Source organism: Aotus nancymaae, unplaced genomic scaffold (genome assembly GCF_030222135.1).
Source record: "Aotus nancymaae isolate 86718 unplaced genomic scaffold, 86718_ANA_hifiasm-v0.15.2.pri h1tg000032l_0, whole genome shotgun sequence".
Taxonomy (NCBI): Eukaryota; Metazoa; Chordata; class Mammalia; order Primates; family Aotidae; genus Aotus; species Aotus nancymaae.
The window spans coordinates 26325058-26339146 of NW_026988445.1; the positions used below are offsets into that span (position 1 = coordinate 26325058).

General features: G+C 41.6%; 1 protein-coding gene across 1 annotated transcript in view; it reads left to right on the top strand.

Annotated features, from left to right (window-relative positions):
- Positions 1 to 2385: 2385 nt before the first annotated feature.
- Positions 2386 to 14089, top strand: part of EXO1 (exonuclease 1) — a 34047-nt gene continuing 22343 nt past the window's right edge. Inside the window, exons 1-7 of the mRNA XM_012443735.3 lie at positions 2386 to 2675; positions 4050 to 4223; positions 6626 to 6745; positions 7705 to 7828; positions 9392 to 9529; positions 10598 to 10810; positions 13277 to 13464. Of these exons, the coding sequence (XP_012299158.2) occupies positions 4063 to 4223; positions 6626 to 6745; positions 7705 to 7828; positions 9392 to 9529; positions 10598 to 10810; positions 13277 to 13464 (944 nt within the window). The 5' untranslated portion in view covers positions 2386 to 2675; positions 4050 to 4062. The remainder of the gene's footprint in view (positions 2676 to 4049; positions 4224 to 6625; positions 6746 to 7704; positions 7829 to 9391; positions 9530 to 10597; positions 10811 to 13276; positions 13465 to 14089) is intronic.

A 14089-nucleotide genomic window follows, 5' to 3' on the forward strand; every position in this document is an offset into this window, starting at 1 on the left:
CTCAGCCTCCCAAGTAGCTGGGACTACAGGTGCACACCACCATGCGCAGCTAATTTTTGTATTTTTAGTAGAGACTGGGTTTCACCGTGTTGGCCAGGTTGGTCTCAATCTCTTCACCTCGTGATCTGCCCGCCTTGGCCTCCCACGGTGCTGGAATTACAGGCATGAGCCACCGTGCCCGGCTGGAATGGCCATCTTTTTTATTTTGGTGTACCTTCCTAAGACCGTCATGTGTGACATATTCATAGTTGGACTCTAGGCACTTAAGCAGTTACTACAGCTGGATAGTTCAATGACTATAAGAAGACTTCTCTGCAAACACATGCTGCCCACACGGAAGTTCCTCTTTAATGTATGGCAGTTTGAAACTGTCCCCCACCTTCCCCAAGAGTCCACTCCCAGCTAGTTTAGGGTGAGGTGTACCATAGCCTTTGGAAGAGGGAGGGAAGATACCTTTTCTCATTTCTCGTAGTCCCAGCTCTAAAGAACAGAACCAGGGAGGAAGCAAGCCTGTTCTCCCAAGCACATTCCCCAAAGGTGGCAGCTTTTCAACAATTTTAGTAACAAATTCAAGGCATTATAGATGTCTTAAAAATTGGCATGATAGATGTTAGACTGATCATGAAAAGACTTTAAAAGAAGGGATAAATATGTAAAGAAGGTAATCAAATGGGGAGCATTTTCTTCTTCCCCTTCAGTTTCTTGAATTGAGTCTGAATTATTGATGTCTGAGCCCAGAGCATTACTCCGTGGTCCGGCCTAAAGTTTCTTGCATTTTTTGTTAAATCAAAATATTCCTAAGGGAAGAGGACAGCGACTAGGTCTGTGATATTAGGCGGACTGGAAACCTAGCCACAAATGGCCGGGAAAGTCCAAAATGCCTTTACAGTCTTTGTCTCTAAGGCCCATTTTCAAGATCTTGTTCTATAGTTAATTTTCCCCGACTTATGTCAAAAATAAAAGAAGCTGGATTCTAGGTAAAGTGGTAGAAACAGATTTTAATCAATACTATTACTGCAATGGGGAGAAGAGCCCAGCGTGAACTGTATTCAATTTCAATTTGTACAGAGGTGACTGGGCGTTTTTAAGAGAATGAAGGAATTAGGATGGGACTGATGACGCCGAGGGGGACTGAGCAACTAAATCCAGCGGAGCTCCTTTTCCACGTTTGAAAAAACTCAACACAAACGCGCGGCGGCGCTCTTTAAATGTCAGCCTCCCGAACTGGGGTTGCAGCCAGGAGAAAACTACAACCCCCAGCGGTCTCTGCGGCTGTAAACACGCCCAACTTCCGGGACATTGCTCGCCATCGGCCAGTAGCGCCAGTTTCACCCGCGCCGTCAAGAAGCCGCACGGTGTTCCGGCCGGCAGCAGCGGCTGGAGTCTTAGGGCAGCGGACCGGTGTCTGTCCAGCGAGACGGAGGGCTTAGGACGCGAACCTAAGAGTTGGAAGCCGCAGGAGGCGGGGCCGGATTGCGGTATGCGCGCTGACGTCACATCCGCTGGGCGGGGCCGCAGGAAACCCGCGCAAATTGAAAGGTCAGGCTTTCGCGCGCGGTGCCGCGGGGTTACCCGTGTTCTGCGTCGCTGGTCGTGGGTGCTCTGGCTGCAGTGAGTTGGTGGGGCGTCGGGGGCGGATTTCTCCAGCCTCACTCGGCAGCGTTCAAGCGGACGAGGAGAGCCCCTTCTCGGAAGGTGAGAGGAGCGGGCTGTGTGGAGGCTAATGGGTGGGTTCCGTTGGGGGTCGATCTGAGTGTCACCTCCGACCCTCCTCTCGGGATTCAGGGTCTTCCAGGAAGGGAAGGAGAGGCTCTGGCGTGGTCTTCCCAACACAACAGCAGAGCTTTCAGCCTGAGTGGAGTATATGTTGTTTTGTTCCGAGGGGGCGTCTGGCCACGTGAGGTCTGCAATTAGTGAACGGAGGGAGATAAAGAGCAGATGATTCCGAGCTGGAGCAGGCGCCAGGGTTGCCAGACTTCTCTCATTTATCCGCAGAAACAGGCAGTCCAGGTTTTACATGCAATCTCTCCACCTTTAAATGTTGACAAGTGGCCGGCGCGGTGGCGTACTCCTGTAATCCCAGCACTTTTGGGAGGCCGAGGCGGGTGGATCACCTGAGGTCAGCAGTTCGAGACCAGCCTGACTAACATGGAGAAACACCGTCTCTACTAAATGTACAAAATTAGTCAGGTGTGGTGGCCTACGCTTGTGATCCCAGCTAATTGGGAGAATGAGGCAGGAGAATCGCTTGAACCCGGGAGGTGGAGGTTGTGAGCAGAGATCACGCCACCGCACTCTAGCCTGGGTAACAAGAGTAAAACTCCGTATCACAAAAAACCAAAAAAATGTTGACAAGTACATTTTTCCATAATGTTGTGCAGGCCTAAGGAAACGTGTTGTCTGGAATGGGCTTGGGGCCACGCCTGCACATCTCCGCGAGACAGAGGGATAATGTGAAGATGGTGTTGTTATTGTTACCTCGAGTGCCACATGCGATCTCTTTGAGATATGTGCTCATTCATTCTTACTATTGCACTCAGCCATTCTTACTGCGCTAAAGAAGAAATACTTATTCGAGGATATTTGCCTGGCCCAGAAGAAGCTTATGTAAATTTCATGAACTATTATATCTGTTTTCCTCGGAGTGAGAGAAAACTTTAGACGCCATCTGAGAGGTAAGAGACTGTTTTTCTGAAACTGTAGCTTGAGGACCACCTGCATCCAGATGACCTACTGTGTTTAAAATTCAGAGTCCCGAGCCTCACAGAAGAACTGGTGAATCCCAATCACTGATTGAAGTTGAGAATCTAAGAACCTCTGAAATTGGAGAACTGCTCAACTAGAGCCTTGAGAGCTCTGATAAAAGCTGACTGCTGATCCTGTACTTGCTTTCTTCCCTTCCTTCCGTACTTAAGGTTTGGTAGGAGAGATTTGTGTTATGAAACGCTAAACAACTGGTCAGTGCACATTACTGACTCTTTATTGTAGAGTAGGGGGAGTAGGTCCGTTCTCCAGAAAGGGCTGTGACAGTTCCAGAATCTTTGCGTAGAAAGGGTTTGGGGGCTGCAACCAGAATGGAAACAGGTGGAAAGCTAAAGCGTTTGTCTTGAAGCTGTATTTGCATAGCAGACGCAGTTTCACAGTTCTTTGGGGTAGCTTTCCCAGAGACAGGTGGAATTGCCCCTAGGCACCACCACTGTTTGTGACCAGAATGTTTGTGCTTAAAATAATGCATTCTGATCGCCGCAAGTTTCAGTCCTAAAAAAGTACAGGATCATTTCTGTAACTCTTTTTGATTTTTTTTCTGGGGTTTTTTGTTTTTTTTTTTAGAATTTTTTTGAGGCAGAGTCTTACTCTGTTTCCCAGGCTGGAGTGCAGTGCGCCATCTTGGCTCACTGCAACCTTTGTCTCCCAGGTTCAAGCGATTCTCCTGCTTCAGCCTTCCGCGTAGCTGGGACTACATGTGTGCACCACCACGCCTGGATAATTTTTGTATTTTGAGTAGAGACGGGGTTTTACCAGTTTCACCACGTCGGCCAGACTGGTCTCCAACTCCGACTTCAGGTGATCTGCCCACCTCGACCTCCCAAAGTGCTGGGATTATTAGGGGTGAGCCACTGCGCCAGGCCTTTCCTTTGTTTTTTAATTGAAATGCTTACCTTCCTACAAACTGTTTTGAGTTTCTACTCCTATTTGAATTGCATGTTGGCCCTTACAATGAATCCCTTCTGTAGAGGCAGTGTGATGCCATCACATGCATGGTTTTGTTTGTGCATATGTTAGGAGTCAAAGTGCAGAAGCACTTTGAATAGAATAAACATTAAGCAACTGTCAAGCGGCATTAGGGGTAGTATTAGTAATTAATGTAAATTCTACCCTATGGAAATTGACAGGAAGAAGCCCAGCTAATATGAAAGATTAGTGATTCTTGAATATGTAAACAATTTCTACATTGGACTCCCAGTTCTTTCTCTTTATTTATCTAAAATGTCTTGATAAATGTATTTTTCTTTAAATATTACTGTTCTGTCTCTTTTCATGTCACGTAGTTAATTTGTCACCATGGGGATACATGGCTTGCTACAGTTTATCAAAGAAGCTTCTGAACCCATCCATGTGCGGAAGTACAAAGGGCAGGTGGTAGCTGTGGATACGTATTGCTGGCTTCACAAAGGAGCTATTGCTTGTGCTGAAAAGCTAGCCAAAGGTGAACCTACCGATAGGTAAGTCTGGACTTTATATTAATTCTTTGACAATTAAGAATGAGACGTACGGCTGGGCGCGGTGGCTCACGCCTATAATCCCAGCACTTTGGGAGGCCGAGGCGGGTAGATCACGAGGTCAAGAGATCGAGACCATCCTGGTCAACATGGTGAAACCCCGTCTCTACTAAAAATACAAAAATTAGCTGGGCATGGTGGCGCACGCCTGTAGTCCCAGCTACTCGGGAGGCTGAGAGGAGAATTGCTTGAACCCAGGAGACGGAGGTTGCGGTGAACCGAGATCGCGCCATTGTACTCCAGCCTGGGTAACAAGAGCGAAACTCCGTCTCAAAAGAAAAAAAAAAAGAATGAGACGTACAATGCCTTTTTCCCCCCCGGAAATGGATTGTTTTCACTCAATGCCATAATTTTTCAGGAAGCGAGAGTTGTATGTTTTAGAGTATTGCCAAATCGGGGATGACTTCCTTCTGTGATAATAGGCCTAGTTTTCTTTCTTTATAATAAGCCAGAGTATCAAGACACTAATGGACGAAAACCAAAGACTATTAATATCTCCTTTATTTACTTATTTATTTTTTGAGATGGAATCTCTCTGTCACCCAGGCTGGATTGCTGTGGCTGATCTCTGCTCACTGCAACCTCTGCCTCCCGGGTTCAAGTGATTCTCCTGTCTCAGCCTTCCAAGTAGCTGGGATTACCGGCATGTACCACAACAGCTGGCTGATTTTTGTATTTTTAGTAGAGATGGGGTTTCACCATGTTGGCCAGGCTGGTCTCGACCTCCTGACCTCAAGTGATCCACCTGCCTCGGCCTCCCAAAGTGCTGAGATTACAGGCATGAGACACTGTGCCTGGCCCAATTCTTAACCTAAGATAAATTTTTTAACAATGCTTTGAAAATCCATGATAATTTCTGACTCCCACGTTCTTGGGTACAGAAAATATACTGCTAATCCTAGTTAGCAAAAAAACAAATGTCTTGTAAAATTTGTTCTAATTTCACATTGACTTTCTCCTAAATTTTGCTTTATGATCAGCAGGTCCCAATCGTTGTTCTGTACCGATGCAAGTTCATTGTCACTGATCTACAACAAATAGAAAAAAATAGGATAATGATGTAGTGAGTCTCCTATTAAGATGACTATATATGATTTATTTATTTATTTATTTTTTGAGACAGAGTCTCACTCTGTAATCCAGATTGGAGTGCAATAGTGCAATATTGGTACACTGCAACCTCCGCCTCCCAGGTTCAAGCAATTCTGCCTCAGCCTCCTGAGTAGCTGGGATTACAGGCGTCTGCCACCACGCCCAGCAATTTTTTTTTTTTGTATTTTTAGTAGAGACAGGGTTTTACCATGTTGGTCAGTCCTGTCTCGAACTCCTGACCTCATGATCTGCCTGCCTCAGCCTCTCAAAGTGCTGGGATTACAGACGTGAGCCACCGCGCTTGGTGCCTATATATGATTTAAAAGGTCATCTTTTTTTCCCCCTTTATTTTAGCTGCTAAATTTGTGTTATGCGAAAAGATTGTCTTTAAAGATTATGTTTTCCCATTCCTATTTTTCATCTAAAATGCCTTTTTTTAAAAAAAAAAAAAAAAAAAAAAAAAAAGATAGAAGTTGTGAATGCGGTTGTTTTTGTCACAATACCTAATATAACACCTGATCCTTGATTGGATCTTGGATTTGGAAAAAACAGTAGCAGTGGTGTCCTGGAGCCAGCTCCCATGAGCTCTTTACACACCATGTTTTCTCAACTCAGCATTTGTTGAGTTCATGTAGGTAGCTCATCTGCCATTGCGGAATATTTATGTCAGGGAAATCAGGCACCTCTTCCCCCAGAACTGGTGGTTAAACATTTACCAGGACACCACTGAATATAAAAAACATGATTGAGACAGTTGTACCAATTACAGTATACATTGAGTATTAAATAATATTGTGTCACTATTAAATAATATTGTGTCACTATTAAATTACGTGGCTGCGATATGGTATTGTTGGAGGAATCCAGTGTTTGTTATACTGTTCTTTCAACTTTTCAATAGATTTGAAATTTTTTAAAATTAAAAAAAAAAAGGCAGAAAAAGACCAGATTTGAAACCAAAAATGTCAGAATTAGAAGCAATATCAAAGCTCTTTAATTTACAGATAAGGAAACCCAGACTTGGTGGGTCAAGTAGTTCACCAGACATCACATGGGTCATAAGTATCTAGGGCAGGATTTGAATCCAAGTCTAGTGAGTCAGAGTTCCAATTCCTATGAAAACATTTGCTTAAAATAACAACGTAAAAAACCTTCTCTTTTCATAATTTTCTCATCTGGCTTAAAATAGAGCAGAAGTAGTATTACCTTACAAAAGGCAAAGCACTTAAATGTATTTTTCTTTTTTTCCATAGGTATGTAGGATTTTGTATGAAATTTGTAAATATGTTACTATCTCATGGGATCAAGCCTATTCTCGTATTCGATGGATGTACTTTACCTTCTAAAAAGGAAGTAGAGAGATCTAGAAGAGAGTAAGTTATTTCTCTACTTAATCTCTAACTTCATTGTACTAAGGTCAGATGCTGTCGTCCACAGGATACCAATTTTTGAAATTTTAAGCCAGGTTCAGTGGCTTCCCCTGTTGTCCTAGGTACTCGGGAGGTTGAGGCAAGAGGATCACTGGAGCCCAGGAGTTCAACGCTTTAGTGCCCTCTGATCACCTCTGTGAACAGCCACTGTAGTCCAGCCTGGGCAACATAGTAAGATCCAGTCACTAAAAAAAATTTTTTAACTTTTAATTTTTAGTTTTTGACAGAGTCTTACTCTGTTGCCCAGGCTAGAGTGCAGTGGCATAATCTCAGTTCGCTGGAACCTCCGCCTCCTGGATTCAGGTAACTCTTGTGCCTCAGCCTCCGGAGTAGCTGAGACTACAGGTGCATGCCACCACGCCCAGCACCAGGAGCTGTATTTTTAGTAGAGACAGGGTTTTGCCATGTTGGCCAGGCTGGTCTCGAACTCCTGACCTTGCGATCCAACTGCTTCAGCCTCCCAAAGTGCTGGAATTATAGGCATGAGCCATTGTGCTTGGCTTAAACAAATTAATAAATAAAATTTTAATTTGTTGAGGCTTATTTTATAGCCTAGTATGTGAACGGATTTCCTTAAGTGTTATGTATCTGCTACTTTATTATCACTTTTTTTTTTAAAAGTATCTTAGTTACTGCATTTTCTTTGACGTAAAGAATTACTGTGGAAAAGCCTGATGGTAATCTTGTGTGTGTGTGCACATATACATTTGAAATCACGTGTTCTTTTTGCCTTAGAAGCCCAAAGCATCCGGGTTAATGTTCTCAAGGACCTGGTGTGTACTTTCAAATGAGTCAAAAACTTGTTTCAATTCTAGGAAAGCTTCTTGAATTACTGTTTTGTTATAGTTTCTTGAGTCAGCCTCTTAAATGTTTTATATTTTAAATATGTTCTTCCCTTGCAGAAGACGACAAGCCAATCTTCTTAAGGGAAAGCAGCTTCTTCGTGAGGGGAAAGTCTCGGAGGCCCGAGAGTGTTTTACCCGGTCTATCAATATCACACATGCTATGGCCCACAAAGTAATTAAAGTAAGCCAATAAAAAATGAAGTTGAAGGGACAGGTGGGCAAGTTCACTAAAGCTAGTTATAAGTTGTTTATTAATGGGAGAGCAAGAAAATCAAGGGTGGAAAATCGTTCTAGGCCTAATCTCAAGTAAAGGGCAGATATCAGAAGAAGGGAACAGTATCATTAGATAAAGAAGAGTTCAACAATTTTCAGGAGAAATCCTAAGGCATAAGTAAGGTTCTCTCTTTAGTTATGTTCCAGAACAATGGAAGCAAGAGGGCCAGGCACATACCTGTAATCCCAGCACTTCAAGATGCTGAGGCAGGAGGATCATTTGAGCTCAGGAGTTTGAGACCATCCTGGGCAACATAGGGAGACCCTATCTCTATTAAAAATAAAAAAATAAAGAGGTGGAAGGAATAAATCCCTGGAGGTGTCGGTCTCACCCAACTCTCCTGTAGTCTCAACACTCACCGTAACTGGCACTCTCAAATGACAGAGGTCTGTGATTTAGCCTCATTGCCTCAGGTACCCTACAGACTTCTGTTCCCTGTTACCTCCTCCTCGAAGCAGCTTCTTTCCTTATCCCTGTAAATCTTAGTGTCGGGGTGCCCACAGTCCCAGCCCTCACTTTCCCCTTCTTAGAACCTGCTTGGTACAGGTGTTTTTTATTTGTTGTTGTTGTTGTTGTTGTTTTAAGACGGAGTTTCGCTCTTGTTGCCCAGGCTGGAGTGCAACGGTGCGATCTTGGCTCACCGCAACCTCCACCTCCCAGGTTCAAGTGATTCTCCTGCCTCAGCCTCTCAAGTAGCTGGGATTACAGGCATTCACCACCACGCCTGGCTAATTTTGTGTTTTTAGTAGAGACAGGGTTTCTCCATATTGGTCAGGCTGGTCTCTAACTCCCAGCCTCAGGTGATCTGCCCGCCTTGGCCTCTCAAAGTGCTGGGATTGCAGGCATGTGCCACTGCGCCCAGCTAATTTTGTATTTTTAATAGAGACGGGGTTCCTCCATGTTTCCCAGGCTGATCTTGAGCTCCCGATTTGAGGTGATCCACCTACCTCGGACTCCTAAAGTGCTCGGATTACAAGCATGAGCCACTGTGCCTGGCCTGTTAAAGGTGGGTTGATAAAGGTGGAGTCAGCTTTTTCTTTTTTTTTTTTTTTTTTTTTTGAGACGGAGTCTTGCTCTGTCACCCAACTATCTCAGCTCACTGCAACTTCCGCCTCCCGGGTTCAAGCGATTTTTCTGTCTCAGCCTCCCCAAAGCCTGACCCTGTCTCAAAAAAAATAAAATAATTACTTTTGTAGCTCGTAGGATTCTTTTTTCCTCTGACTGTATAGGAGTATTTCTTTTCTCCAAATTTTATAAATTGATTTTTAAAAAATGTCTCAGTGGCTATATAATTAGTTCAACATATACTAGAACTTGCAGTAGAAAAACTCTACTTCAAAGGAAATGATTTCTCAAAGCAATATTGGCATGTGCGTGCTGAGGCTAGTAATAAAGTGGGTTTGAAACAGGAAGTTGTTTAATGCTTTCCAGATGCTGTGCTGGAGATTTCATTGTGAGTCTCTCCTCCAGGCTGCCCGGTCTCAGGGAGTAGATTGCCTCGTGGCTCCATATGAAGCTGATGCACAGTTGGCCTATCTTAACAAAGCGGGAATTGTACAAGCTATAATTACAGAGGACTCAGATCTCCTAGCTTTTGGCTGTAAAAAGGTACTTAACTCAAAAAAAAAAAAAAAAAAGGTACTTAACTCTACTACTGCATGTTACTTTTCTATGTAGATGGGAATAGTGTATATCAAGGAGCTGAAGTTTTTCCTGTCCAGGAAATTATCATTTATAATATTTATAAAATATTTATAGTATTTATAATATTTGTAAAATTTATAATGATTATGGAATATAAAATTATTTTATTTAATAGAATATTTGTAACTGACATCTATTTTTATAATAGTAATAATTATTTTATTTAAAAATGAAAAGAAGGTCTTTGCTCCTGGACATTTGTGTAATCTGGATACTTTTTCAGAATAAGCCCTTAAGGTTGGAGGGGTTTGTTTTGTTTTGTACAAATTCTTTAGTAGAATATGGACTTGCCAGTTTTTTTTTTTTGAATAATGACAACATACGCTTTATATTTCTCAATTAGGTTGGGTTTACTAACTTATGTGCTAATGAGTTGCTATGCAGTTATTTGGAATTATGTATAAAACTATTTCATGGAAAACTTACTGTAGGGGAGAATTAAGATACAAAACTACAGGCTGCTCTTATTTTTGTTAATGCCTGTATTTATGACTAGAAGAGTCTCTATCAAAAGGTTAATGCTAGGTTACAGTGATAAATGGGGGAATATAGATGACTTGTTTTCTTCCTGAATTTCCATATTTTCCAAATTTTCTACAATAAACATGTATTGTTTCAATAATAAGGAAAAAGATTACTTAAAAGGTACAGAAAGAGAAAATGTTTTTTGTGTACATTACGACTTGATCATCACGACAACCCTGTAACATAGGTAGGAAATAAAGAGATACAAATCTTTATACCAGAATTGTGACAAGTGAGTCCTGGCTGTATATCCTTGTCTAGTCATATCCTATGCTTCAGCGTAATTTATTTGTAGACTTGGTAATCATCAGCCTGTCTATCTGTGTCTCCTCTCTTTCAGTGTTATGATGAAGAACAAGAAAGGTTTCTTAAAATTATTGCAGTGGATTAGATAATAACAAATAAAAGTGGCCCTTCTGGTATTAACGATTTCCCTTCCTTTTGAAGGTGATTTTAAAGATGGACCAGTTTGGAAATGGACTTGAAATTGATCAGGCTCGGCTAGGAATGTGCAGACAGCTTGGGGATGTATTCACTGAAGAGAAATTTCGTTACATGTGTATTCTTTCAGGCTGTGACTACCTCTCATCACTGCGTGGGATTGGATTAGCAAAGGCGTGCAAAGTCCTAAAACTAGCCAATAATCCAGATATAGTAAAGGTAAGAGTGATCTGCCAAGTGTCGTATTCAATTTCTGAAGCATTTCTTAATAAAATAATACATCAGAATATGGATTTTAAATATTATTTTATGTGAATAACCTATATTACATTATTAAAAGGAGCAAATGACAGGCACTAGAACTTTGCCTTAGCAACAAACATACATTGGAAGAATCATATTTTCTGCAGTTGACAAAAAAGTAGTGATTGTAAAAATAAAGACTGATATAAAGAGGCTCAAGAGCAAAATATTCTAGGGTAAAATTAAACTTACAGTCTTTTGACTTCTGTGCTATAACTCTGTAGTGGTGGCTCTCAAACGTTTTGGTCTCAGGATCCCTTTACGCTCCTAAAGTTCTGTATGGTAATATTTTTTGTATATGTAGGTGATAGCTATTGTTATTTACTGAATTAAAAATTAAAACAAAAATTTAAACGTTTATCAATTTATTTAAACTCTATAATAAACTCATTACAAATTAGCATAAATAGCATGCTTTTATGAAGAACAATCATATTTTTGAAAACAAAAATTATTGAGAGAGGAATCATGCATGTATTTATGGAAATCTCTTTAATGTGGCCTAACAGAAGACAGCTGTGTTCGTATACAAGTTGAACATCCCTAATCCAAAAGTCTGAAATGTTCAAAAAATCCAAAACTTTTTGAGCCCCAACATGGCAAGTGAGAAATTCTACACCTGATCTCATGTGAAGGGTGCACAAAATTATTCAAAATATTGTATAGAATTACCTTCGGTCTATGTGTGTAAGACTTATATGAAACATAACTCGGTTTTTTTGTCGTCTTCACCTTCTTGCTGTCAGTGTGTGGAAAGATAAATGGATTTTATGTTTAGACTTGGGCCCCATCCCCACCTCATCTCATAATGTGTAAATGCAAATATTCCTAAATCTGAAAATATTCAAAATCTGAAATACTTGTGGTGCCAAGCAGTTTGGATAATGTATACCCAACCTGTATCTGCTGCTTCATTAAGTCTCATTTGATATCATGTGTCACATATCCTCTGGAAAATTCTGAGACTCTGGATATACTACTTTGTAGTTTCTCTTAAAAAATAAACATTGAAGAAGCTCATTTTCCCCCTCGGATATTCTCTAAAGCCCTTACAGTTTAGAAAGCAGAAATTCCATTCCTCTATTTCCAAGAGTACAAAGCATAGTCCTCAGGGCTGAGGGTGACGTAATGTAATGGAAAGATCTCTAGGCTGGGAGATAATATCCCAGGTGGGAATAGGACCACATACTGTCACTCGCCTGTGACCCCAGGATCCCTTCAGTTCTCTGGGTCTTCCGTTTTTCACCTATGAATTTACTATGTAATGTTTAGGATCCTTTCTGGCTTTAAGAATCATAGAAATCAGAATGTCAACTTGTTTTAAAAATATAATCTAAGAATATTTGGATTTTTTTTTTTTTTTTTTTTTTTTTTTTTGAGACGGAGTCTCGCTCTTGTTACCCAGGCTGGAGTGCAATGGCGCGATCACGGCTCACCGCAACCTCCGCCTCCTGGGTTCAGGCAATTCTCCTGCCTCAGCCTCCTGAGTAGCTGGGATTACAGGCACGCGCCACCGTGCCCAGCTAATTTTTTTGTATTAATAGAGACGGGGTTTCACAATGTTGACCAGGATGGTCTCGATCTCTCGACCTCGTGATCCACCCGCCTCGGCCTCCCAAAGTGCTGGGATTACAGGCTTGAGCCACCGCGCCCGGCCTGGATTTTTTTAATTTTCAGATTTTGTATGTTCTTTGTTTTTTCCTTTCTTGATAAAAAGAACTTTGAAGATGAATGAATAATGAATCTCAAAGTTACACCTAGAAAGATAAACTTGATGTATTACATAACTATATTTTTATCCTTCAAATTAGTAATAGAAAAACCAAGGAAAGGCCAGGCGCAGTGGCTCACGCCTGTAATCCCAGCACTTTGGGAGGCCGAGGTGGGCAGATCACCTGAGGTCAGGAGTTTGAGACCAGACTAGCCAATATGGTGAAACCCCATCTCTACTAAAAATACAGAAATTAGCCAGGTATGGGGGCTCATGCCTGTAATCCCAGCTACTTGGGAGGCTGAGGCAAGAGAATCACTTGAACTTGGGAGGTGGAGGTTGCAGTGAGCCGAGATCATGCCACTGCACTCCAGCCTGGGTAACAAGAGTGAAACTCCATCTCAAAAAAGAAAAAGTAAATAAAAACCAAAGAAAATACTAGTTATGAGACAGAATTTTAAGTGAAATTACGTGGTTGTGTTTGCTGATAGAATTTTTTTGATGTAGATGAAAGCAGTTAATGTTTCAGTCCCTCTTCATGATCCTGTGATGTAAGTCAGTCAGCCTTGAGGATAATATGTTCCCTGTTCTAGGGGGTGAGGGGTGATATAAAAATATATATGTTCCTAGTTCTTTAGTTGCAGATAAAATATTTTTGCTTGCATTGTTAGGTTATCAAGAAAATTGGGCATTATCTCAAGATGAATATCACAGTACCAGAGGATTACATCAAAGGATTTATTCGAGCCAACAATACCTTCCTCTATCAGCTAGTTTTTGATCCCATCAAAAGGAAACTTATTCCTCTGAATGCCTACGAAGATGATGTTGATCCTGAAACACTAAGCTACGCTGGGCAGTATCCTTTCTGAGCCAGAATGGTAGAATTTGTGCTTTTTTCTTCAATATTTTTACGGCGATATTTTTTGTGAGGCATTTAGTAAAAAGCTTGCAAATTATTTTTTTGCTTTCTTTTTTTTAGTGAAATCTGTATATTGTTCATTTAAATCACCATGCTAGTGAAAAATTGGGACAACTTTTTAAAAATTATTTATTTATTTATTCAAGATGGAATCTTGCTCTGTCCCCAGGCTGAAGTGCAGTGGTGCGATCTCAGCTCACTGCAACCTCTGCCTCCAGAGTTCAAGCGATTCTCCTGCCTCAGCCTCCTGAGTAGCTGGGACTACAGGCATATGGCACCACATCCTGCCAATTTTTGTATTTTCAAGACGGGGTTTCACCATTTTGGCCAGGATGGTCTCAATCTCTTGACCTTGTGTTCTGCCCCCTTGGCCTCCCAAAGTACTAGGATTACAGGCAAGAGCCACCGTACCCAACCCAACTTTGTTTGTAAACCCAAGGCTCATCTGCTGTGCATTCTGATTATTTAGATTGACTGACAGGAGCATGCACAGGGTCAGTCACATTCCAAAGGTGGCTCTTGAGAGGACCTCCTCGTGGCAAGCACAATCGATTTCTCAGAG